Source organism: Chenopodium quinoa, unplaced genomic scaffold, assembly GCF_001683475.1.
Source record: "Chenopodium quinoa cultivar QQ74 unplaced genomic scaffold, ASM168347v1, whole genome shotgun sequence".
NCBI lineage: Eukaryota > Viridiplantae > Streptophyta > Magnoliopsida > Caryophyllales > Amaranthaceae > Chenopodium > Chenopodium quinoa.
Genome location: NW_018742204.1, coordinates 23,196,068 through 23,221,805, shown reverse-complemented (window position 1 = coordinate 23,221,805; position 25,738 = coordinate 23,196,068). Strand labels below are relative to the sequence as shown.

Here is a 25,738-nt window from a genome sequence, read left to right as displayed (position 1 = left end):
GGAAAGATACCCAAAAATAAAAAGTTAAATAAAGATAAAAAAGAAAGGATATTACAGTTATCTATAGAATCCTCACTTGTCTATAATTCGACCCGGACGATTTTGGGCAGCTCCGTGATAACAATCACATTAACAAAACTGACTATTATATTGTTTGTTAAACATGTAGTGTACAATAAACCCGATGTATACAAGTTATTGCTCACAAAATGGGAAAGGGGAGGGGAGAGGGGAAAGGAAAGAAATTGACCACTATATGAAGTACAACTCGTCGACTCAACAGTCTGCAAACTAAAGGTTGAGGTATTCTTTGTAGCATCATCTGCAAATGCAAGATCTTTACATTCCTGTATACACTAGCTTAAGTTGCTATCAGTTTCATCTCTTTTTCAAAGAATACAAATCTAAAAATTGATTAATAATGCTCCAATCATATAGATTAAAGGGAAGGGTACACGCAAAAATATCTTTTGCTAATTTCCAATGAACAATACTCTCTAGAAGCAGACAGCTCTAATCTGCTGGAAAGTCTTCAAATCCCCCGATTAACCAACTGAAATGGTTCCAATAAACTTCAAGCGCAAGTCATCTACTACCTGTCAAAACAGCTGAAATTAGCACAGCCCAGATTTTTTTTTTTTTTTTTTTTTTCGCGTGATATGCTACAAAAAGCATCATTTCCTTTCCACTACCAACGGTGCACAACCATAAGATTGTCAAGAAAACATTAACATTATAGAAATCATATAAATGATGTAATGTAATGATCTAACTCATTCAGCACATGCACATACTTCTATCGTTTTCACCAGTAACTGTAAACTGCTATTACTAATTTTGGCTTTTATAGGCTGGCTTGAACTTTATTCTCCTTATAATCCTCAATTAAAGCTCCTGCATCTTTATTTTCTTTTTATAAAATATATATAAGGTTTAGTGGAATCCTCAAAAACGCCTCACATTTTGGAATTGATATTGAAATTAGTGGTACTAATTTGTAAGTACTAACAACTTAATGCGTCCAAAACAAAGAGATAGATTTAGAACTACGAGTAGCTATTGATTGAAGTCTTTAAGTAAATCCATTTCAACTCAAATATAATTGGTGATTGTTTACAGGAAAAGGTTAGTTTTATGTCTCCGAACAGACTCCGAGGAAAAAAAATTGAAAAGCACACCAGCACTCAATACAACCTGGCTGCTATCTGGGATTATTAAGGGTCAACAGGAAAAGATACACAAATAATGACTGGTACTGAAGGATGCATGCATAAACAATAGTTTAGTCTGATTAACAAAAATATAGGTCCTGTAGCTGTCTTGATGAATGATTAAAAAGCTAAAGGAGTAAAAAGAGTCAAAAAGGTAACCTATCTTCACTAAAAGAGTGGGAAAAACATTAAACAAAAAGTGGAAATAGAAACAAATGACTCCAAATTGCTTCCAAAGCTTCCATAGAAAGATGCTCGTCCAGCTGAACTGAACGGTTCTTTACCTACTTAAAATGAATGCAGACACCACCAAGACTTAGAGCTAAAAAGAGGGAATCAAATGACTAACTTTTCCTATGAAGATAAAGAGATAGAAGAGATTCTCTCTTTCTATTTTATTTTTTTATCTTTATTTTGGCTTCTTAATTAAAGAAAACTATCACAGGTTAACAAGTAACAAATTCTAAATAAAAGCGGAAAATCGTAGCAACAGTAGAAATGAATCATAGGGACCAGGTCAGGTGGGTTTAGAATAGGATTTTTTGGGAAATTAAAGTAAATCCTTAAGATTATAACTCGTGCAATACGATGCCACTTGAATTCTTTTTTTGCTATTTTTCTAACATTATATCTAGTCGAGGATCACTTTTTCTTAATGGACGGACATATGCAAAGGCTTCTAGTGTGCAAAATTAAATGTTAAAGACAAGGAATATTCCAGGAAGTCAAAAGTTTTCAGGATACCACAATATTTAAATGGAAAGACAGATGAAAAACTAATGATTGCTCTCCTAACCTATTGGCAAACTTTAAGAACGGTGTTCAAGGACAGCCTTGATTAATAGTGGTGTATGGCATATAATGGGAGATGCTTAAGGACCACAGCTAAATAGACATACAGACTACTAACACTAAATTTCTAGAACTCTCTCACAAATGGGATGTCTTACTTTTACAAGGATCACTTACTAGCAATATGGCTGCAAAAACCAAGTACCAAGGTAAAGAGGATTGCTGATATCACTATAATATTAATGAAGCAGAACATTCTGAAGTGTAAAAAAACAAAGAGCACAGACAATTTGATCTAATAAAGCTTAAGGCTTCACCGTGAAATTTTGAGCAACAAGGGGTAGCAGTGATTCGCCTCATAATTGGGCCAGGATTGATCACCCTTCATAAGTTCCTGATGACGCATCCAGACCCTATCATCATATTTATCTGATATGCTGTAGTGCAAGCCACCCTCCGTTATCACCTCCAGAAATTTGTCCAATGAGTCACCCCTTTTGGGGCTGAAGAAAATAGCTTCAGAGGAACATGAATCTTTCAACAATAATTTCACAGTTCGAACCAAGCCTTTATGGAATTTCTTGAAAAATGTGCTGCCAAGACAACAAGATATAAATATATAAATTTGACCGATTCGAAAGATTACCCTTGTATATTTGTAAATGTAAAGCATACATTATGGTAGCATGTCAAGATTTTTTTAAAATGGTAACGAAGAGCACCTATACAGGAAAATTTTACTAGTTGTATAAGAACCCATTTGAAAAAATAATCACAGCCTCTGTTTCACATTATTTAGAAACATATTTCTAGTAAAATGATAAAGATTAAAAAATATATCATCTAGGGTATCAATCAAATCACATGACTTTCCTTGTAACAAAAAAAGAAACCATGCTTGAACTGCAAAATGTCATTCATGGAAAGACTCCAACTTTGCAAGAGAATAATATGCACTTTCCCAAAAAAGAATGTGGAATATTATCCAATTCTATCCACCTATATTGTGACAGATCCATCAGAAGACAAAAAATTACATACCAGTCGCTTGCAATCACAATGTCAAATTTATGGAATAATGTTTCAACCTCATCTTGATTCCAGTGCAATAATTTGGGAGTCACATTTGTACTCCCAAAAGCTTCAGGATTGGCAGCTATGCTCCGCTGAATATCTGCTTGTTAAGACATCGAGATTTAAAGATACTCAACAGAACCTTAGGTAGACATGGCATTGGATTCATAAAAGCCTTATATCATCTTCACACACACACACACACACACACACACAAAAAGAAAGAAAGAAAGAAAGAAAAAGAGTTCACCCTAAACAGAGCACACAGCAGTAGTAAATCATCAGTTTGAGAATCAATAGTAGCAGATAATATGCTAAGATGATCAGGTTTTCTCGTTAATCTATCCTACTATTGAGCAAGCTAGCTAGATGTTGTTTGTTTAATGAAAAATCCAAAACTGAGTTAAGAAAATATTGAAATGCGATGAACTGATGTAGAGGGGCATATTAGGTAGTGCAATACAATTCGGTTAGTACTTAGTAGTGCTTTGAGGAGGAAGATAAGGGAGTTAGAAGAGTAAACTGCAAATAAGAGAATACGAATGGAATTAGCTGGTGAAATATTGATTTGAGCAAATTTGGGAAAGCTTAGTAAGGTAATTAAGGGGAGAATACACCAAGCACGAGTGGAATGTTCATTCATATTTGCTGTAATTCATTTCATTAATCAAAAGTATCTTCTACTTCCCTAGTTTCTGTCGTTAATGATGTCTAAGCTTGCTAAATCATAGCATGAAGCTTAACTCAGAAGTCAGAAGAGCTCCATATAGGTTACAACTTATTAGTAATTACAACCTCCAAGTCATTAGAAACCTACAATTATTTTAATGTCAAAATAGTCATAAAAAATAATCAAAACATGGATGGATCAATATAGGAACTACATAAACACCTACTGACTAGAAAGTAACAGTGGATGCCCATGGGCCATAAATAAGTTCATTAGAAGGATACAATCAATTACTTGTGGATTTCCATCTGATATCACAACTTCAGATGCCTCAGAGGCAGCAGCAATAACTAGACCTGCTAAACCATATCCTGCGCCTAACTCGATAACTGATTTTGATCTGAAAATAATAAAAGACCACAATTACATAATCTACTGCATGATTATAAGGTTTAGAACAAGTTTAGCTGCCATTATAAAGCATATTCGTCGGCAAAGTTTCTGCAGAACAGTATATAGGATAGGAAGGAAGAAATTAGATACCTGAACATGTCTGCATGAGACAAGCAAAAATATGAAAGGACTTCCTCTGAAGGCCATGGACCTGAACACAAAATTGGCAAGAATGTAAATACAACTAAAACATGGATAATAAATAATCAACCTGAAAAACAATAGCATTAAACATTTAAGTACAGGCAAACAAATGATAATCTGTAAAATGCAAATTAAACAATGCCATGCAAGTAAAACTAGAGAAATAACTATGGAAAATGCAAGTTTCATAAATACAAGCTGAACGAGAATTGGATACACATAACTTGAACAAATTCCACCAGGTAACTGGTTAAGATTTTCAATATTCCAGCTCTTTATTACAATGGAGAGTACTGGCATTTTCTTCAAGGAAATAGAAATTTATCAGAAGATATTCACACAATCTACAACAAGTTGCATGGAAGTCCTAGCTAAGTTACAGAGTCATAGGGGCGTTACTTATGCAAGTCAGTTCCAACTTCCAAATTTAAAACAATCCTAACCATAATGAATTGAATAATAAGAAGGTTTATTCACCATCTCATCCTGGAGGTTTTTTTATATGACAAAATGCCTCATTATACTCAGATGAAACTTTAACCTGATCAAAGCTTACTTTTTACTCTCAACTTCAAACATATAAGATAGGTACAAACAGGGGTCCACCTCATCATCCATGACACATGCAATTAGAGCAACACCTAGCCTCGGACAAACACTAGCTAGCTGTAGAAAGCAAACACAATTAAGCAAAGAATGAACAAGACATTAATAATTATGATGACTTACAAACAACACCAGTGTTATCAATGTCATACTTGTTGCAGATCTCAAAATCACTGATACTAGCACAGTTGTCCCTCCTTTGACTGTCAAATTGAAATTAACATTTATCAAGCTCATACAACACAAAGTTTGCATACGGAATGCAATGCCTTCATCATACAAAGAGCTCAGACAACAGCTCTAAGAGTAAATGATACTTCGTAATTTCGTATGACATAGTCATTTAGCATTTTAGCCTCATGAGTCATGCACTCATGCCTAACGAGCAACTGCTAGCTAACCAAGCACCCGCTATTTTGTGTCATTAAATCTGCTGAGTAGCGAATGAATCAATGCATTTTCAAGGTCATCTCAGCAAAATTATAAGAATTTACATAAAATGGCACAAATAACAGGTATGAAACACAATTTGCAGCCTAATTTTGTTATTAGTCCAAAAGTCTCTCACTGTACAAATTCACACACAACAATTCATACGTTTCGGGTAGCATTTTGTGGGGCATTAGCGAATTCGAAAACAAACACGACTGCTATACATCCAACTGTTTCATCATCAAACATTACAAAAATGTTTCTTCATCAACAAACACAACCCCAAATCATTTCAACATAATAGCATCAAACAGAATAAAGGGTACAAAAATACTTAATTACAGCAAAAATTGAAAGTGGGAAAAATTAAAAACTCACAAAAGAGAGAGATTATGATTAATATTGTTTGAAATGGGCAAAGAGTAACAATAGCAAGCATCCATTGTTAAACCCTCAACCTCAGAATTATCGCTGGAAATTGGGTGAAGATGACATGGGATCAAATTAAAGCTTTGATTTCCTTTCCCTTTTCTCGAAATGCGATTAATTATTTCTTGTGATTCAGATTTTTCGTCTGCAAAATTTCAATGAAATTTAGTACAAATTGAATAAAATTACAGCTATTACAAGCAGAAATTATGCAATAGAGAAAGAGAATAGTACCAGATTGAGAAGGAGAACGAGAAAGAAGGGCATTACGAAGAATTTTCCATCTGAGAGTGGAAGGTTTGGGAACTTGATCATTGCATTCTTCCATTGTTCTTGATTTCTGTTTTCTCTCTCCTCTGTTTCTTAGAACTAACCCCAGTTTTTTTTTTTTTTTTTAACCTCAAAATTATTATTATTATTATTTTTTTTTTTAACAAAAATCTCGAAATTATTTGGGATGTTATTGCAAACAAATTTACTGTATTAAAATTTTAATCGATCTTTCTTTAAAAAAATAAAAAGAAAGGGAAATACAAATTATGTTGATTATGTGTTTTTAGGTGTCACGAATTTGACTTTGTTGGTTGTAAATCAACAATTAGGGTTTAATTTGGATTTGCTAGATTATAAACACAGGATTACAGGAGCATGATGTTTGCCATGCTGTGAAAATTGAATTTAATTTGCTGTTATGTAATGCGGAAATTTATGGAAAGAAGGTAAAAATTGGAGAGCCAAGAATCGAAATTACAAATATACAAATAGATTACAAGATTCTAATGGATTAATGTGGAGTCTTACTTGTATAAGTGATGTAAGTTTGCGCAAATGTAATTAAATTGTGGCTTTAAAAAACATAATAAAAATAAATAAATAAATAAATAAATAAATAAAAAATGTCAATATATTCAATACAATTTCAAAAATGTGGGTTATATTTGAGGACACTCCATCAAACTTGCTCAATTAATAAGAGTAAAAAAAAATCAGTTTGCAGGAATTTCCTCAATCAAAATTCAAAACCAGTATCTAGCACAAAAAAAACACAAACCAATACGTACATTTGTTGATGAGTGGCCTCTCAGCCCATAATTCATTACTTGAGAGTATACCTTCAATGCGAAGATATTGCATGTTTCTGGTTTCTAGAAAATGTTCTGTAGGAACATACGATGGTTGTATCCTGTTATCCATCCCAAACATCTAGAGCACAGCAGAGGTAAGCTTGATGCCTGGTAACTTCATCAGCATTTCAATATCCCCAGCATCGTTCCAACCAAGCCTTACTAGCTAGCAGCTATTACCCACACATTTGATCAAAGTTGTTGACGGTGCCAAATACATAAATCACCAATCTCAAGAAGGCCCATGAGTAAACTGACATCTGGTAGACAGACTGATTCATCGGGAACTTTCTTTTGATTTGGAGGAGGGGTATGACTCAGATGAGGTAAGGAAATTAATATCTGAGATTAAATCCTAGAGGAGAGCCAACACACAACTCTTCCTTTCAAGCGAGGGAAACCGCAATGTGTTCCTTGCTCGTGAAATCTGTGACCTGGATAACTTATTCTGGAACAATGATTGATTCCGACTGTAAAAGTAGGAGATATATTACAGCATCAATGATAATATCTCCAATTTCCCAGGGGATTTTCCACATTCTTTTGATGACGCCAATCACATGTCTATGACTGTCTTAACCCTCAGGGTTTACCTTCAGGAACCACCAGTCACAAGGGCAACTTAGTGAATTTGGCAACAAATAACCCGCTAGTTTGGGATGTTACCGGATCAAATCTCAACGTCTTAGCTACCCGACCAATCTTGCATGGCCAAGTGTTAAAACCATCTATTTCTTGCAGCTCTGCAAAGATAACAAAGCTTTGCGTTTACATGCATTTCAAAAGAACCGAAAGTACACTGACGTTAACACACGGCATTAAAGGACTCTTCCATACATGCCAAACAAAAGGTTTGTGCAAATGACAGTTTGGAGTAACTTGGAGAAATGTTTCTTCTCTTTTACCCATTTTAAATCTCTTCTCAATTCCTTAAAATATATATATATATATATATATATATATATATATATATATATACACGACTACATGGCACCCTTGCCTGCCTGGCGTTCTCAAGCATGCATGCATTACAAGAAAGTACAAATATATGAATGGCAGAAACTAGCAATATATACTCACCAGCTGATGAATTATCCAACAGGAACCTCTCAATCACTTCTTCATTTTGGGCAACTGTCAAGCTATACAGCAAGAAAAAGAATCAAATACAGATGCACAATTAGCCTTTCATAGTCCCAAGGAATATCAATCAAAAGCATATTGGACTAAGATACCTGCAAGTGCTGTAGATAAGTGAGCCCCCAGCTTTAAGCAATCGGAAACCATTACACAGAAGTCGAAACTGGGAATAGAGAAAAGGCCCAAAAGGGAGACGTTAAAGATTAAACAAAGGATGGTAGCAATAGGCCTCGACACAATAAATCCAGGCAACAAATAACGTATAGGCGTATAGCTAAACATATTTTTAAAATAAAGAGAAAAAAAGAAAAGAAAAACTTCCATCATTCTCAGCAACAATAACTGCTGTCAGCAAATTAAGGGAGAACTAAAAAGGGCAGAACAAGCTATGAAGTATAAGACAAGGGTTGAGTACAATTTTATTTCAATACAACATAGCATCAAACTAATCCAAGACGGATGGATGCTAGTGTTTTCTACTTCATAAAACAGGACTCAAAACTTCACTTTATGTATCCTAGCCAATAAACTAATTAGATCATCAGAGGCAATCTGCGAATCCACTGACAAGAGGAGAGGCACGAGACAGGAAGGAAAAATCATAATCTCCGCCAAAATTCTATTACAATTGTATATAGCACCATAATCAAGGGATCTCAATAAAACTTCCCAAATTCAATAACCAAAGGTTCATCAAGACCACTCAAATTCAGGGCAGGAATACAAAATTTCTCTCCATGAAGGAGTTTACTCAGGAACAATACCCAGATCCACTCTTACCAAATCTTTAGCAGGTGAGCAACTGGGCGTAGTGGGACTTGGGCCTGGGGTTCAAGCATTATCTACTGCTCTCAAGATTCTCCAAAATATTGGTTTGAATCTGAATTTCATAGGAAGCTCTTTTTTAAGAGTCATGATGGCCAAATCAACATTTTTACAGAAATTAAAAACCTATAGATATATTTTTTGCCCCGAGTCCTGGCCATTATAAAAAGACATACATGAACACTTCATCAAAAAACTACAAAATAGCAAATACAGGTATATGACTGTATGAGAATCTAAAGCCATTATATTGAGCACAATAACCAGCATATTTGATACACACAACGATACACACAACTTTCAATAAGCTGACATCCAAAAATATCAAACTGCAAATAATAGCATATAAATTGTATGGTGATTACTTGGAGATTTGTAAGGTCATCGGTTCTCTCTGCATCTAGCACACGGCGTTGAAGTGTTTGCCAGCCCCAATTTTCAAATTTCTGAACATGCCTGATTGATCCATCATGAGTGCATTCAGCATCTACTAGGACCTGGTATCGTAGAATTAAAACATTTTAAGCATGAAGAACCAGTACAGCCAAGAACCAAGAAGATTATTATGAAAACGTTAACAATAAAATAAGGAGAGCTAACAGTGGCTTCACATGCATCTGGGAAAATATGCAAATCCAAAAGACCAAACACATAAGATGATAAGAATCATGATGATATCAAACATGTAAGCAAAATCAAGGCATGGGCAAAAACAGAACAGATTTTGATGGTGTTGAACACAAGCAACGGAAATCCAGAAGAAAAAAAAACTTCATGAAATCTAAAAAATAAGCAAAAATCAAGAAACACGGCATAGAGATTGAATAGCGTATTTGTGCGTGCGCGCTTACACATATACAAAACCTCAAGAATAGATATCTGGTCTCTGATGTAGGTAACACTTCTTTAAAACCAAAAAAAGAGGAGTCAAAGTTGAAATTGTTTTAAATGGGCAAGTTTCCAGCTCTGGGGTTCCAGCAGATAAAATTTCATAACTATTCTTCATCTCTAATTTGCTACTCTCTCTAAGACTCTAATCTTTTAAGTTGTTCCCATTTCACTCTAACACGTTTGTCAATGTACATTTTAAATTGTTAATATCTCTAATTACATGTTAGCAAAAATTTATAGTTTAATATCTAGAAATACTCATCAAGACAAATCAAACAAGACCCCCACTTGACCATTTTTTCCTTATACATTGGAAGAATTTAGAAATTTTGCTAAATTCCAAATGGGAATTTAGAGATATCTAGAAGTTGTGAATAGTGTCTAAATTCCAAATGGGAAGAAAATTTAAGATAGAAGTATGTAGTAGTAGGCCAGTCAAATGAGTCAATACCAAGGAGGAAGCCTCATTAGAGACATAGGAATTCGCATATTGATATGGTACAAAATAACATCAAAACCAAAAAATGAGTATAATTTATAAAGCAAAAGAGGAAACCGAGCCAAATATATTAGGAAAATATGGACACAGACAGGGGAGAGGGAAAACTGAATGAGTGGCATTGTGATCACTATTGGTCTCTAGGCATTAAGGAAATTCTTGAATCCTATACTATTATGCTGAACACTCACTGAGAAAGGAACCATGAATAAGGCAAATACAAATTGTAGACCTGACCAATGATACAGGTAAAAAGATATCCCACAGCCAGAATTTTTTATGGTAACAATAAACTATGATCTAATCCAAAACAGTTCCTAACATGTCTAGACAACTACAGTAGATCATAATTTTAAATCCTAATAACTAATAAGAACATTCATCAAACATCAAAGTTCTATGGGAAGCACACCCAAAACAAAAACACTTGAAATAAACTTTTAACCACAATGGTAATGTAATCACATTTTACCAGCAATGAGATTAGCAAAAAGAATTAAAAAGCTTACACAGAACATTTATCAGCAGTTAAAAATGCCAGACAAACCACAAATGGGACTCGGAATGAGACAAGACAATAAGAATACCTTGTCATAACCGCAAGCATAAAGCTCATCATCATTTACAGTCTGGTATAATTCATCTCTTGTACAGCCAATGACTCCTGAATGCTTCCCATAGAATATAAGTTCTGGTTCTAAGATCTGTAATGGGCTAACTTCCCTTGCTTTTGCTGCACGTTTCCTTTCCTTCCAAGGCCGCTTAGAAGTCCACTCCTTAAATACATCTACTTTCTTTTCCAAAGTAGAACCATTAGCTGAGTACACGAGAAAGAGCTAATTCAGACACAACTTCCACTAGTAATACCAACTAATCAAGGAATGCAAGCACCATATTCCTACACTTACATAATTTAGAAGCAGCAGAGTCTCGGAAGGGAATCAAAGAGAATGATGTGCCATCAGCAACCAAGAGCCGACATCGATCACCGAGAGCATATTTCTGCACCATAGTTCTGCAAGCTGCCAGACGGTGTCTAGCAACATCGACACCAGTAGCAGAACCAGAATCACCAAGAATATCTAATATCATACAAAGTTTTGCACCTGCCAACCAAAGTCATATATAGACAGGTTTGAGCAATTACTCTCAGGACTCTGACAGATGTACGATAAATATGTATCTCTCAGATTATGATATACTATCACATGGAGAGATATATCATATAGTAGCTTCTTAAGATATCAACAACTTTGAATGCCAATATTTCCCTCTCTAACATACACGAAGTATAAAATCAGATTCAAGAAATTGTAATTCCATATACATCAAAGAAATTAACCATCACCATCGAAGTTACTGTAGCATGATATAGCTACACAATCCTGATAATTTAACACAAACAAAAACAAGTGCTTTCAAATATATACTAAACCTTACATCACAAAACTACCTAAAAGTTTATCTAAAACTCTAGAAGGATGAAGCAGTTTATGTTACTAATACAATATTATCTCCTATCTTAGATAAAACTGTAAATAATTGATACTTTCTCCGTTTTCTTTTACTTGCAACACTTCCCTAAAAAGGAAATGTCACCATACTTGCAACACACTATAAAAGGAAAGTTACTTTAGGAAAAAACTATACTATTTCCCTTATTTAAAGCACATGGCCCACTAAATTACACTCCTAACAACCACTCATCCTATTTTAAAGTTTATTATATCATGTAAACCCCACCTTTCTTAATTACCGCGCTAAAGGGTGTGTTGCATCTAAAAGAAAACGGAGGAAGTACTTATATTAGAAGCAGAACATTTTTATGGCTATGGTGCTACAAGATGATAAGCCATTGTCTGCTAGCAACTTGAAACAATACATGACAAGATACACTATTGTAATTATGAAGGGAAAATGCAAGTACCTGGAGCAGCACATAGATCAAGAACATGGTCTCCCGGAGCTATGTTCAAAGCCTGGACAGCAGCTCCTGAAGCAGCATCGATTCCATAAACCTTAAATACAAACAAAAGCATGTTTTCAAACACTTGTGCAAGCAGCCAATAAAGGACAATCAAAGTTATAGAGCCTCACATTGAACATAGATAAACAAGACAAAAAAATAGCCAAATTAAAAATTAAGGACAATCTGGTGCTATGATGAAAGGAGAGAAGAATACCAGAAAATTTATTGCAGTAGCAATAATACTTGCACAGAGTACTTCCTCCATTTTGAAAAAAATAAAAAAAAAAAAAAAATAAAATAAAAAATATATATATATATATGTGTACAATTTTTGGGAAGTTGTCCATTAAATGCATGCTTTATTCACCTTTTGCTTGTGTGCACACGCAAAATACCCTAATTATCCTTGTTCACATGTGATAACAAGTTAACAACCATTACTACCCCACCTCTTCTCTCTCTCATCTGTTTGTATCATCACACGGGCAAATTTGACCTTCTCCATATATTACTCTTTTTTCTAAAATCTTGTGCCCATAACAAATGGTGCGATTTAAAAAATAAATAAATAAAAATGGAAGAAGTATAATCTAGTGCATTAAAGGCTGGTTATATGAAACACAGTCTGGCAATGTGCAATATATGGAACAAGAAAGTAAATGTCTTTATATAATAGAAGAGAGGAGGGGGACGACCTAAACATAGTCACTTACCATCTACACTCTACAGAATTCAACCCATCACACGTTCACTTGCCAAATACCATTGATTGATAGCCAGTTAAAATTTTCTCAAAACCTTGATAATTGTCATAAACAAAAGTGAGATTTATAGCAACCATTTCTTCCTCACTCTCTCACCAAGCCACAGAAGCACAAAAAGTTTTCTGCTTAGCTTTACACACTATTAATGCCCTGATTTTTACTCATCCAGCAAATTTACACAGCCATTCTTCCTTTGGTGGATAAGATATACTTCATACAAATTTGTTTGACGAATAACGAATAAAATATCACGACTCATGAGAAGCAACTAGTAAGATATTTGTATCTTACTTGCAAATAAATCAAGTAAAATCAACTTGTCTATTGAAACAACCTCTTTACCTTCACAGGGTTGACCAAGTTAGAAGAACATACTTAAGTTAGAAGAACATACTTCTAATTGTAACCTATTCTAAATAGGAGATTCAATTAGGTATATGAGTGATAGAATGAGGCAACATGGTATATAGCCAGGAACAATTAATACATAATACACTCAAGGAGACAAGGCAATAGGGACGCACCAAAGCATAATACAGAAAACACCAAATGCTGCCATTCTTATCCTTTTATTGCTAACAATTGTTCGTTTCCAATGATCAAAAGTTAACAGAAAGCCCACAATAAACTACTTCTCAACAAACAAAGATGCCAATTAGTAAAGTGCTCAAAATGTACAGCTATAGTACCCATATATCCAATTCAAGTTCCCCTAAACTATATACTAAAATGATTTCCTAACAAGTAAAGGCTGAATATATTAAGAAATAACATAAATTGCTATTGCTATTATAAATCAACCATAATACTCAAAAAAAAAAAAAAAAAAAAAAAAAAGGGTGTTCTTCATTTTACCTTGCCTTCTTGGTAAGCCTTTGAATTGGCAATCTGAACATCAGGTGGGAGAGAATAAAAGCTTGGCAACCAACCCACTTCATTCAATTTGCATTGAAGCTCATCTTCAATCTCTCCGATTTTCGCCTCGCATCCCGGCTTCAACCTGTTACAATCAGATAGAATCATATCATAATTTAAGTATCCGATGATTATATGATCAATAATTCAGAATTGAAATGAAATTTAGAGAAAATCAAAAGAGGGGAAATTTTGGATGAAGAATACCTAATGTAGCGAGGGAGACAATCGGTGGAAGTGTAAATTGAAGGGTCTAATCCATTATCATTGAGGAATTTGATGAATGCATCTGGAAGTGGTGAATTCGAAGTTGTATTCATCGTTTGAATTGAAGAGAGATGGTGAGAAAACTAGGGTTTCACAACATTTTTAGCGGGAAGATTGAACCAGTAATTTTCCAGAATTCCTAAATTTCAAGGTTAGGGTTGTATATGAGAAGAAAGTCAATGAACTCTTTTCTGTTGAGCTTAGTTTTAGTTCATTTCAATTTAACTTCAATTGATTCTTAATTTTCTTCTCTCATAAACAGTTCTATTCATTTCAATCCCAATCACTTCAACTGTTTTAAGTGAATCAATTGGAACAGGCCCTAAAATTACAGGTTTTTTTTTGGGTGAGAAAAGGCTAGGTTAGCGGTTAGTCCTTTTGATTGGAATACCTAAAGCATCCTTTTGGATGATGAAGGAGAAGGGAGACGCAAAATAATAAAAGGGCTAAAATAGAGTGTCATGGTGGTGTCCTTGCTTTGTCATGTAGTGCGTCGTCATATTCGTCTCCCTGCAACTATGGTAATGGAGTAAGAATCGAAAGTGTTCAAATCCACTTAAATGTCACAGTCCCATGGGATTTGTCATGTCCTCTTAGGGGGCGTTTGGTTCAAACAATGGTATAGGTTTGGAATGAGGAATGAAATCTGGGTGGTATGAGGTTGGAACTTGATACTTGATTTCATGCGTTTGGTTTTTATCTAGGAATGATAGTTTTCCTTTTAATTTTAAACTAAAGGTATGGGTAAGACCGTATGAGCCATACCCACCTCCCCTCTTGGGTTTCAAAAACTCATACCTTGGGGGTTTGAAATATGGGTTTGAAAATGAAATTTCTAGAAACAAACATAAGGTATAGGTTTTGGTCATTCCAAACTCATACCTTATACCTAATATGCTTGAACCAAACACCTCCTTAAGGCATTTATGAGTGCAAGATGGTCACCTTCTATTATTAGATTATGATTACCTAAGATTTTAGCTCCTTTTAAGTCTTCTCTTAGGCCCATCGCTTCTGCTTAAATAATTGATGTGTTTGGGTGCAGAGCCTTTTGCCCCTGCAAAAATACGATATCTATTATGAACCATTAAAGTTATTTTTGAACCTATTCTTGAACCATTAAAGTTTAACTTGTGGAAATTTATTGGAGGGGACCAAATTGTTTGAGTTGTATTACAATTTTGATTTGTCTTAGACTTTGAAGATTTACGAGGTTATCTTCGTTGCTTATATCGATATTATTGATTGGCTCATTTAAGATTAATGAATTTCTAATGTACCAAATGAACCACCATGCTATAAAAATATTTTCAATCCTCTATATTGGGTCTGTTACCAAGTATTTTGGATAGAATTTAACGGCTGAATTTACAAACTAACCCTTGATATAAACAAGTTTTATTTATACTAGGTTAGTTCCCGTGCCATGAACGGTAATTTTCAATAACTATTATTAATAATTTATCATTATAATTAATTTTTTATAAATAAAACACTTTTTTTTGACGAGATATAAATAAAAAACTTTTAAATAAAGATATTGTTGTCGAATTTTGATAAAAATATGGAATTCAAAAGGTATGTGTGTGTGTGGGGGGGGGGAATTCAAAAGGCATGATACATACTACCTCCGTTACATATTATTTGCAACGATTAGACATTTTTCCTCTATATTTTATGTCAAATCGTTGCAAATAATATGTAACGGAGGTAGTATAAGATGATGTATTATAAATCAAAGATATGATTACTGTAAAATAATATTTAATAATTAAAATGAAAAATAAATTTCATTAGTTTATGTAAGGAAAAAATGTGTTAATTGATAGGAAGATTAATAAAGTAAAATAAAATACAGAGTAATTAAACAAATAAAATAGATCATCACTATTTTTTTTATTATTTTTTTGTGTGGAAAGAATTATCATTAATTTTTTTTTTATGTCTATTTAATATTATATTCTAACTTTTGTACTAAGGATGTGATGTTAAACAAATTATTTTAATAAGAGAATGAAAAAAAAGAGATTTAAAACGAAATAGTGATATGTGTCATTTTTAAAATTAAGTCTAGTATATTTATAAATTGATAAATTATTGATTATTGACTAATTATAATTATTGTGAATATAGATTATCGAACAGATAATAGAAATATGTGTTGTTAATTTTCTATAAGCATTGATTTGTTATACGAATACCTTCTTGTAGTAAAATAATGGATTTCAACCCATAATTGTAAATTTTTTATAAGAAAAAAAAAATGAATAGTAGAATATATTGTACATTATTATGTTAAGAATGATTTTTGTAATAACTATAAATATTTGTCAAATCTTTTTATCTTATTATATTGTATAAGATTAGGGGATTATTTTAATAAATATAGATATTTGTGTTAAACATATGTCAAATCTTTTAAATTTAAATAATTATATTGTATAAGATTAGGAATTGTTTTTGTATAAGGTTTATTTTCTAAATAGAAATTTATTCAAAAAAAATAAAATAAAAACTAAGGACACTCTATGAGATGACATTTGTCATTGCTGGTGTGTCTTTTAGTATATAGTTATTTAAAAAAAAAAAAAAAAATAGACTATGTATTTGGACATATAAGAGGTAGGTGGGTAAGATAACAATATTAAATTTATGACCAAATCACAAATATCTTGTTTGTTCTAATTGACATTTATTGTCGATGACACCAGATCTTTTGGATAATAACATTATTGATTTGGGCAAATATTCTTTATTCATTTTTGTGTTGATTGCATCTCTTTTTCCCTTAAAACAATACAATAATGGTTGTACAAAATAACAGTAATTGTTAGATTAGTTGTTCTTCTTGTTGAAAAGTTGACATATATCAACTCTTCTTGATAAGATAACCATTTTTAGAAAGAAATCATGACTTTTAAAATTATATTCACCCATTTCTCTACCATAATTTAATTCCTATTTTATTGTGATTATATGATTTTATAAGCTATTTATAGCTACAATTGTTTAATTAGAATTACAATAATGTCTGCTCAAAACCCAAGGTTTATGACCTTTTATCAGTTAGCTACATACCCACCAAAAAAACAACAGGTATAACTAATACTATGGGCGCTGTTTCTTCAATATTTCCAAGGTTAATTTCTGTAACACTTATTATATGTTTCCTCTCAAATCGCTATTCATATCATTACAACTAATTTTGTAATTTTGTTTCTTCAATATGGGAAGTTCATTGTATATTTCATCTGTATTTGTTTTCTGGGTTTTGTTTTTCTATCCTGTTTGTAGATCGGAAAATCTGCAATTGGTCACCGTTGATGTCCATGCTGCTAATGATCTCATTCGTTCAGGTCATCGCTATCTCGATGTCAGGTGATTACTCTTTCTATCCCACTAAGTTTATTTTCAAATCAATTGAAGCTTATAAAATAATTGAAGGGTATAGCCGTATAGATATAGAACAATTTTAGCGAGACGAATAGAGTATATTTTTGCAAAGAGAGTAATGGGTTATGGTGTTATACTTGGGGGGACCTTTCACCGAGGCTATTGGGGTCTTGCCCCTGGTAAATTATTGTAATTTATTAGTTAATAAACTTGAAAAATCTTATTTTACTTATAAAATATTGGAATATAGTGACTAGTTTAAAGCGATAGCAAAAGATTCAAATCCCAGTCCCTTTAATTTTTCGGTCAAAATCCGCCACTGGTTATGCTATAGGTAGCTTTAATAGTTACACATAAACATTAGATACAGAGTATTTCAATTTCGATACTGAGTACAGAAATATTAATTTTGAAACTTATTAGGACCAAAATTACGTGTTGATGAATGTGATTAATGTTTCTATTTACTAGGTATTATTAGCTTCTTGTATACTCCCTTTATTTTTTTTCTTCCCATTAAGATTTTTAAATGTGATTGGATAAAAAAGTTGTGAGTAATTTTGTTTTTGGTAGCTTAATTATGAGGGAATATGGTGTAACAGGACACCTGAAGAATTTAACAGAGGACATGTTGATGTAGAAAATTGTGTGAACATTCCTTACTTCTTCTTTAACCCTGCAGGTTGGCAAATTTTCCTCTTACTATCTTATTAAATCACTGAAAACTGAATGGGTGACGCGATTTTTTTGAATGTTTTGATTTTCCAGGACGAGTAAAAAACACCAAGTTTTTGGAGCAAGTTTCAGCGGTTTGTAGCAAGGATGATCATATCGTTGTGGTACATTTTATCACCATACTTGTTACTAAAATTCAGCATAAAAGATTCGATTTGAAATTTTATAATTCACCACTATTTACACAATTTAGTACAGTACCAACGGAGATTAGTCACTAATTAATTTAATAGAATTTCTCTCTTGACCTCGCCTTTCCTTCACATGACCATAATTTTGATACATGTGACATTTTAGTGTACAATAGACATGTTGCTTAACTTGCGCATTATTTTTATTTTGTCATTTTGGTAAATAACATGTTCCGTTATTTATATTTGAAGGGTTGTCAAAGTGGAGTCAGATCCGGCTATGCTACCACTGATCTTCTTAAGGCCGTGAGTTTCTTTTCACCCTCTTTTATCCTTTTTTTATTCATCAGTAAAACATTAGGTTCAATTCCATTTGCATTGCTAGTCTTTATGATAATTAGTGAATATGTTTATTAACATAAATCTGACAATATCATGTCTTATTAACCTTCATATGAGATTATTTTTTTAAAAAAAAAAAAAAAAAAAAAAAAAAAAAAACTTCATATGAAACTAATGAAAAGAAATGATGCAGGGTTACAAACATGTAAGCAATATGGAAGGCGGATATGCTTCCTGGGTGGAGAATGAGTTGTCTGTGAAAAAATCAGATGATGCAGAGTTGTAAATTTTCAGCAATTTTGTTTAAATAATCGCCAAAACAAATTAAATTTGTGTTTTGTACTCTTTTTCTCTTTTTATTTATCCGAATTTAGTTACTCCATATCATATTACATTTTATTCCCTATGTTTCTTAGTGTTTTTCAGGGTTTAATTTCTTTGGCTCTAATAAGCACATTAAGCATTAGTGCATTTAAAAATGCATATGTAATCCTTATAAAATTAAATGCATACCTTAGCTCTCATTTCAAACAATTGGTAATTAAATGGATAATTGATTTCAGGCCTGTTCAATTCAGTTTAATTTTAGTTTAGTTCAATTTAGTTAAGTTATGTTCAGCAAATATGAACAGACCCTTCATTTCCACCACATCTACACATGCTCTAAAGAACAATAGTTAATGTGAGGTGAATTTTTCATTTATATCAAGTAACGAGACAAGAGAGGAAAAAAAATAAATAAAAATAAAAACCAAACATCTAGCAAAATCAAACAAGATCCACATGAATTAGTTTAGGGATTGTTTGACATCATTTTTTGTTTTTTGTTTCCTGTTTTTTTTTAAAAAAAAACTAAAACCAAAAACAAAAAACAAGAAAAAGGTGTTTCCACTTTTTTGTTGTCAGTTTTCAAAATTATTATGATTTTAATAAGTTTAAATAATTTTTGATTTATTATGTGACATATATCATATACTTTTATACAACAAAAAAACCAAAAACCAAAAAACAGAAAACCACAGCAATGTCAAACGAAGCCTTAGTTATTTATTTTTCTTCAAATATTTATTGTTAGAATACTTTTTTTTTTTTGAATAGCTATTTCATTTTACTTGAAACATATGAAAATACCATTATAGCAGATATTTTAAGGAAGAATTTTATGAGTGTAAACGATCAAATTAATCAAAATAATTTTAATATCGATAGCTTTTAATTTCTATCTTGCTTGTATTTTAAATATTTTTTCGATTGTTTTATTCAATTATTACATCCTCAACTTCTCTCTTAAAATGTGTGTCAAAATTTTATTTTGCTAGTAATATGAAATCGAGGAAGTATATTTTATTTGCTTTGGAATTGAATTTACCATGTCTTTACACTTGAACATTTCCAACTCAAAAATCCAACGAAATATATATGGTACTATATGGTACTCCGTTTGTATAAGTATAGTTAATATGTCATATTCTTTGGAGATGAATTGAAGTAAATTGCATTTATATATTTAAGTTAGAGTACTAATAATGATGACGAACTTAACTAAAAAAATACTTAAAATAAGAGGGCGTTCAAATAGTATCCCTATAAGTAAAATGTAGGTACATTATAGTATATATGGTACCACAGTACGGAGTATTTAAAAGCTAACAATTTATAGAGCTGGTCCTATAACTCGATCTAAAGTTTTTGAGAGAACTCAACTTGAACAAACCAGAAGAACTCGATTGACCGATTTATCAAATTGTGTACTGATGTTAACTTTCATTCCATAGTATTTTCTTTAGACCTATTTATCAAATTTTGTACATATAATAATTTTTACTCCTTAATATTTCATGCTATTTTTAATATAACTCGGACCTCAACCTGAACCCGAACTTGAATTCAAAACCTAAGCCGACCCATTGACTAAAGTTGTCACCTAACATAAATCAAATCACCAACCCAGAATGGTTAATGGCGCCATAAATATACTCCCTCCATTTTTAAATACTTGCTCCATTTCTCCATGCGCGAAGCTTTAGGAGAAATTAGATAAAGTAATAAAATATGGAGGTAGTGGAAGAATAAAAAATTATAGAAAGCAAAAGTAGTGGATAGAATTAGAGGAGAGAGAATATATGTTGGAACCACTAGGTGAGATAAATTAATTAAATATTGTAAAAAATTTTCAAATAAGGAAATTAAACAAGTATTTAAAAACGGCCGCAAATAAAAAGTGGAGCAAATATTTAAAAACAGAGGGAGTATCTCAATTCGATCTCATTACATGTCTTATTTTATTCTCTTGTCCTAAAAAACATAAAATATGGACACCTACATCTAAAATGTGCCAAATATTGATAACAACCCCACCGAAAATACAGAAATAAATGTATCAAAAGTACCAATTCACACATTCTTAATCACCTTAATTCAATTCCACCTTATACACAATAAATCTAAAATTATGATCTAAACATTTTGAGATAATTACAATTTACAACAATGGAGGAAGAACGATCATTAACTGAAACTCCAACATGGGCCGTCGCCACCGTTATCTCTGTCATGGTTGCCACCGTCTTTTGCTTCACCAAATCTATTGAATTCTTTGGCCGGGTAATTTTCAATTTATAAAAAAAAAAAAATGTGTGTTTATTTATTTATTTCTCTATATTCTTCTCACATTTTTTTAAATTTTTTTTTTCTTTATGTTTTATTATTTTTAATGTTTGTTAGTGGTTAGACAAGAGAAAAAGGAAACCTCTGTTGGCTGCCCTTAACAAAATCAAGGAAGGTATGATCCATGCATTTGTTCGTTTCTTATTTTGATTTATTTCTTTGTTAATGTGTTGCAATGTTTTATAATGTCATGTTTCCTTTATTCAAGATTCAAGAATATGGAGAGGAAAAGAATAATTTGTTAATGTTTTATAATTTGTTAATGTTTTTTTTTGTTAATGCATTTGTTTCGTACCATGTATATCAACGTGACTATCTATCAAGATTCAAGAATATGGAGAGGAAAAGATTTGTGACAAACTTATATAAAACTTAAGACGTGTTATGTTAAGGGAGCCTAACATAATTTCTGTCACTGGTTGTGCTTGGCTTATATATACGCCTTTGATAAACCCGACTTAGAAAATTTGATGCATTTCATTTAACAATTGGGATGTAATTCTTTTCTTAATAAAATGTTTTGTAACTTTGTGTTATTATTTTCATGACATTTTATTGCATATGCACCAATTTATTGCTTATAATGAAATTCTTATATACTAATGCATTGCATTTTACACTTGGTTTATGCATGTAGAGCTTGTAGTATTTGGGGTACTGTCCCTTCTTATGGGGCACTTCAGTATTTTTGTGGCCAACATTTGTGTAAAATCATCGGTGTTTAGCACTAGGTTCTACCCATGTATACCGGAAACTGCATCAACTCAACCAGTGGTGATCATTAAACACATCACTAATTCGAATGATTCCATGTATGCTCCTCCTGAACACCGTGATCATGCTATAATTCATGCTAGGCAATACTGTGACGAGGTAATTGCTTCACTTACTAATACATCCCATGTCATATACTCAGTTGATGATCTCAACAATAGAGCGCGAGTTGTTTTTATTAACGTGCAGGGGTACGAGTCTTTTGCTTCATATGAAAGCCTGGAGCAGCTTCATCGTCTGTTGTTTGTTCTTGGTATGACTCATGTTACTTACAGCTCTCTGGCCATTGCACTAGCTGTAATTAAGGTTGGATCTAGAATCTCATTTTTTTCATACATTGGTAAATTTGGGTGTAATTTCTAGCAACTTAAACAAGGCTGATTGTATTCATCATACTTGTTTGAAGATTTATAGCTGGAGGGCATGGGAAGATGAAGCGAAAGCCATGGCTTCACAAACCTCACAAGGTCTAAATCTCTTCCTATCTCTCTTGAACAGGACTACATGCTGTCATTCGATTTTGTACCTTGTTCTTAAAACAATTTGATAACTTGGGTTTGATTGAACCTTTTGAACTAGGCGATACAAAGCTAAAGCGTTTGTGTTCCTTTGTTGTCAACCATGCATATCACCCATGGAGCCATCACAAAGTTTTCGTTTGGCTGGTAAGAAGAATTCTGTAGCTATTTTCTTTTTTATTGGCCTTTCATGCTTTCTAAATCTTCTTTTTTCGCTGTATAATGTGCTTGATATACATACTAATTCCCTAGAAAAAAAAAACTTAAATCGATCAATGTACCATGTAAAAGAGGAACATTGTTTAAAATGTGTAGTATATGGTTGGCAATCTTGAACACCTGTTGTGCAGTCATTTTATAGCTAGAAATGGCTAGAATTATCTCAGTGTGTAGCTTTGTTTCAGCCGCCAATTTTGGAGTTCAATTAGCAAGTCCGATTATAATGCTCTCAGATTTGGGTTTCTTACTGTAAGTTTTTCTAAGAGAGATCATCCTTTATCTGTCTAGAATGAGTAATTTTTACTGACACTAAATGGTCTTGACAACAGACTCATCAACTTCCGTTATCCTATGATTTTTTCAATTACATGGTCAGAAGTATGGATGAAGAATTCAGGGATATCGTTGGTATCAGGTCAATCTTTTTCATAGCTTGCGTTATTTGGAGTTGAAATTTCTGATCATCCTTTCTTTAAATCTGCTGTCATATTTCACTGCTTACTAATTTTACAGAACTTATGTATGCAATATGCAACTGACTTTTGTTTCTTCTTTTACAGCTTGCCTCTTTGGGTCTATGCCATAGTTTGCATTTTCCTTGATTTTCATGGTATTTTTCTTAGCATTAGTTCTTTCTTTGGTTCATGCAGCCGACCCCATCCTATTGGGATTAACTCTGACATTGTTGCTGTAAGCTAGTTTTACTTGTGATATCCAAATCGCTAACCAATGTGATTCTTTACAGGAACTAATGTCTACTTTTGGCTTTCCTTTCTTCCGGCTATTGTAAGCTGTTCAATTCTTTGATTCATTCTATGTTTGTCTAAGATAAACCCCTTTTTTTTTTTTTGGTCCGGCTGAGTTACTCGTTTTATGTTTTTGCTCGTGGAAGATAATTGTTGTAATTGGTACAAAGCTGCACCACGTTGTGGTTAAGCTCGCAGTAGAGATAATTGATTCACAATCATATATCAATGCCCAAGAGTTTAAACTGAGAGATGAGCTCTTCTGGTTTGGGAAGCCATGGCTTTTACTTAGGTTCATACAATTCATATCTTTCCAAGTAAGCAAATCCAAGAAATCGAGCCATTGCTGCTATTAGAGTAGTTTCTAAGCATTTTACCTCAAACATTCTAATACCTACTGTGTTTTTTCAACAGAATGCATTTGAGATGGCAATGTTCCTATGGTCATTGGTAAGAAGTTGATCCATAAATTCGTACGAAAACATTACACTACCTAGCTAGTTAGTGAATTCTGACAGTAATTTCTTTTGCAGTGGGAAATCAATGGAACTTCTTGCTTTATGGACAACCCAAGTTATATAATGATTCGCTTAACATTTGGGTAACTAATGGCCAATATGTCGAATCATCAACCAAAATGTCATATAATTATTATAAACTGATGAAATTGACCTGATTAAACTAATTTCAAGTTACTATATATTGATCGATGCAGGATAGTTTCCCAAGTTTGGTGTAGCTTCATTACATTTCCGCTATATGTGATAATCACACAGGTACATACTGTTAATAAGGTTTTGTTTCTTTTCTGGTGAAAAGAACGAAGCCTAAATGTCATCATCTATTGCTATTGTACAGTTTGCACATTGGTTTTTCTCTTTTTAACTCGGTATCTTCATTTGTATGGTGTGACAGATGGGATCCAGGTTCAAAAGAGCAGTGATCTCTGAGGGGGTGAGAAAATCTCTACATGGTTGGAGGAAAAGAGTGAGGGCAAGGCAACAAAGCAACAGTAATTCTAATAGTGCGCGACTAAGCTCTTCATCATCAATGCCCTTGATTCGTGATATGGACAGATACGGTTCCAGCAGCAATAGAAGCAGCACTGATATTAGTACTAGCAGTGGCAGAAGATCCTGGAGAAATGAAGGGTCTAGGAGGTGGTCATTGATGGATTATGGAGATGTAGGAGCGATATTTACCTCGCAACAACCAAGCTATGAAGACAGAGGAGGGATCAACTGTGATAGTGATACTGGTAGTGACAGTTCTTATAATGAGGAGGACTATAATGTGAGAGATGGTGCTCGTTATTCTCGCATTCCATGATGTTCATCACCTTGCTTGTATGTATGGACATGGCTGAATATATGCATTTATTAAGACAATTTTTTTAGGTTTTTGAAGAGATCACAAGGGTCATGTTCATTTGTATTTCCTATTTGGGTTATGTTCTTGATGCAACCTCTCCTTGTTGGGTGGAGTATTTACTATTCTTGATTTAAACAAGTTTATGGAGGAGTAAATTCCAACTAAAAAATGTAATTGGGTGACTCATTTATCAAAGCCAAGCCCTTGGAGATTTTATATTATTAACGCTAACTATTATAATTGTGTACAACAAGTCAACTACTATACGATTCTAACAAGACTTAAATTAATCAAATTTGCATTGTAAAAACTGTAAAACAACCCTGTAATCAACGCATCATATCTACTCCCATGACCCACAACTATTTATATGATTGTAACCAAAATCACATTAAACTATTTTTTAATAGCCAAACAATTTGAACAAATATTTATGTGAGAACATCCACAAACCATTTGTGAAGTTATATGCTTACCATTGAGGAGCTACATGCTCACCATTGTGGAGCTACAAAGGTTGTACCTAAGGCCATGGAGCTACAAGGTTTTACTCCACCCAATGTACTTATATTGATTTGTTTAAAATTTGTATGTATTTGATTTATGTTAAATTTTTTATTTTGGTTTATTATTATTA

General features: G+C 32.9%; 5 protein-coding genes and 1 long non-coding RNA gene across 7 annotated transcripts; 4 read left to right on the top strand and 2 right to left on the bottom strand.

Moving 5' to 3' along the window:
- Positions 1-257: 257 nt before the first annotated feature.
- On the bottom strand, positions 258-6,587 carry LOC110724667 (calmodulin-lysine N-methyltransferase-like). Its single transcript, XM_021904108.1, has 8 exons — positions 6,046-6,587; positions 5,761-5,956; positions 5,074-5,153; positions 4,291-4,351; positions 4,032-4,147; positions 3,045-3,177; positions 2,321-2,596; positions 258-596 (listed from the first exon to the last, which is right to left on the bottom strand). The coding sequence occupies exons 1-8, from the start codon at positions 6,137-6,139 to the stop codon at positions 593-595; spliced, it is 960 nt and encodes a 319-aa protein (XP_021759800.1). The 5' UTR covers positions 6,140-6,587; the 3' UTR covers positions 258-592.
- Positions 6,588-6,682: 95 nt separating this feature from the next.
- On the bottom strand, positions 6,683-15,123 carry LOC110724659. Its single transcript, XM_021904096.1, has 9 exons — positions 14,146-15,123; positions 13,879-14,023; positions 12,218-12,308; positions 11,199-11,396; positions 10,878-11,107; positions 9,266-9,397; positions 8,171-8,238; positions 8,016-8,077; positions 6,683-7,678 (listed from the first exon to the last, which is right to left on the bottom strand). Exons 1-9 carry the CDS (start codon positions 14,256-14,258, stop codon positions 7,545-7,547), a joined length of 1,173 nt encoding a protein of 390 aa, XP_021759788.1. The 5' UTR covers positions 14,259-15,123; the 3' UTR covers positions 6,683-7,544.
- Positions 15,124-17,014: 1,891 nt separating this feature from the next.
- LOC110724646 (thiosulfate sulfurtransferase 18) lies at positions 17,015-19,205 on the top strand. Of its 2 annotated transcripts, XM_021904085.1 has the most exons (6): positions 17,015-17,344; positions 17,500-17,583; positions 18,201-18,280; positions 18,367-18,437; positions 18,717-18,770; positions 19,000-19,205. In XM_021904085.1, the coding sequence occupies exons 1-6, from the start codon at positions 17,316-17,318 to the stop codon at positions 19,090-19,092; spliced, it is 411 nt and encodes a 136-aa protein (XP_021759777.1). In that variant the 5' UTR covers positions 17,015-17,315; the 3' UTR covers positions 19,093-19,205. The 2 variants fall into 2 exon arrangements, with proteins under 2 accessions (XP_021759777.1, XP_021759769.1); XM_021904077.1 differs by lacking the exon at positions 17,015-17,344 and having other exon boundaries at positions 17,351-17,583.
- Positions 19,206-21,296: 2,091 nt separating this feature from the next.
- On the top strand, positions 21,297-22,429 carry LOC110690217 (MLO-like protein 4). Its single transcript, XM_021867073.1, has 4 exons — positions 21,297-21,410; positions 21,531-21,588; positions 22,111-22,346; positions 22,409-22,429. The coding sequence occupies exons 1-4, from the start codon at positions 21,297-21,299 to the stop codon at positions 22,427-22,429; spliced, it is 429 nt and encodes a 142-aa protein (XP_021722765.1).
- A 742-nt stretch (positions 22,430-23,171) lies between these two features.
- On the top strand, positions 23,172-24,180 carry LOC110698798. The gene is made up of 5 exons (XR_002506817.1): positions 23,172-23,233; positions 23,314-23,399; positions 23,545-23,594; positions 23,730-24,047; positions 24,145-24,180. It is a non-coding gene; the product is annotated as an uncharacterized LOC110698798 (long non-coding RNA).
- Positions 24,181-24,268: 88 nt separating this feature from the next.
- On the top strand, positions 24,269-25,350 carry LOC110698709 (MLO-like protein 4). Its single transcript, XM_021876250.1, has 3 exons — positions 24,269-24,331; positions 24,446-24,506; positions 24,646-25,350. The coding sequence occupies exons 1-3, from the start codon at positions 24,291-24,293 to the stop codon at positions 25,057-25,059; spliced, it is 516 nt and encodes a 171-aa protein (XP_021731942.1). The 5' UTR covers positions 24,269-24,290; the 3' UTR covers positions 25,060-25,350.
- The last annotated feature ends 388 nt before the right edge of the window (positions 25,351-25,738 follow it).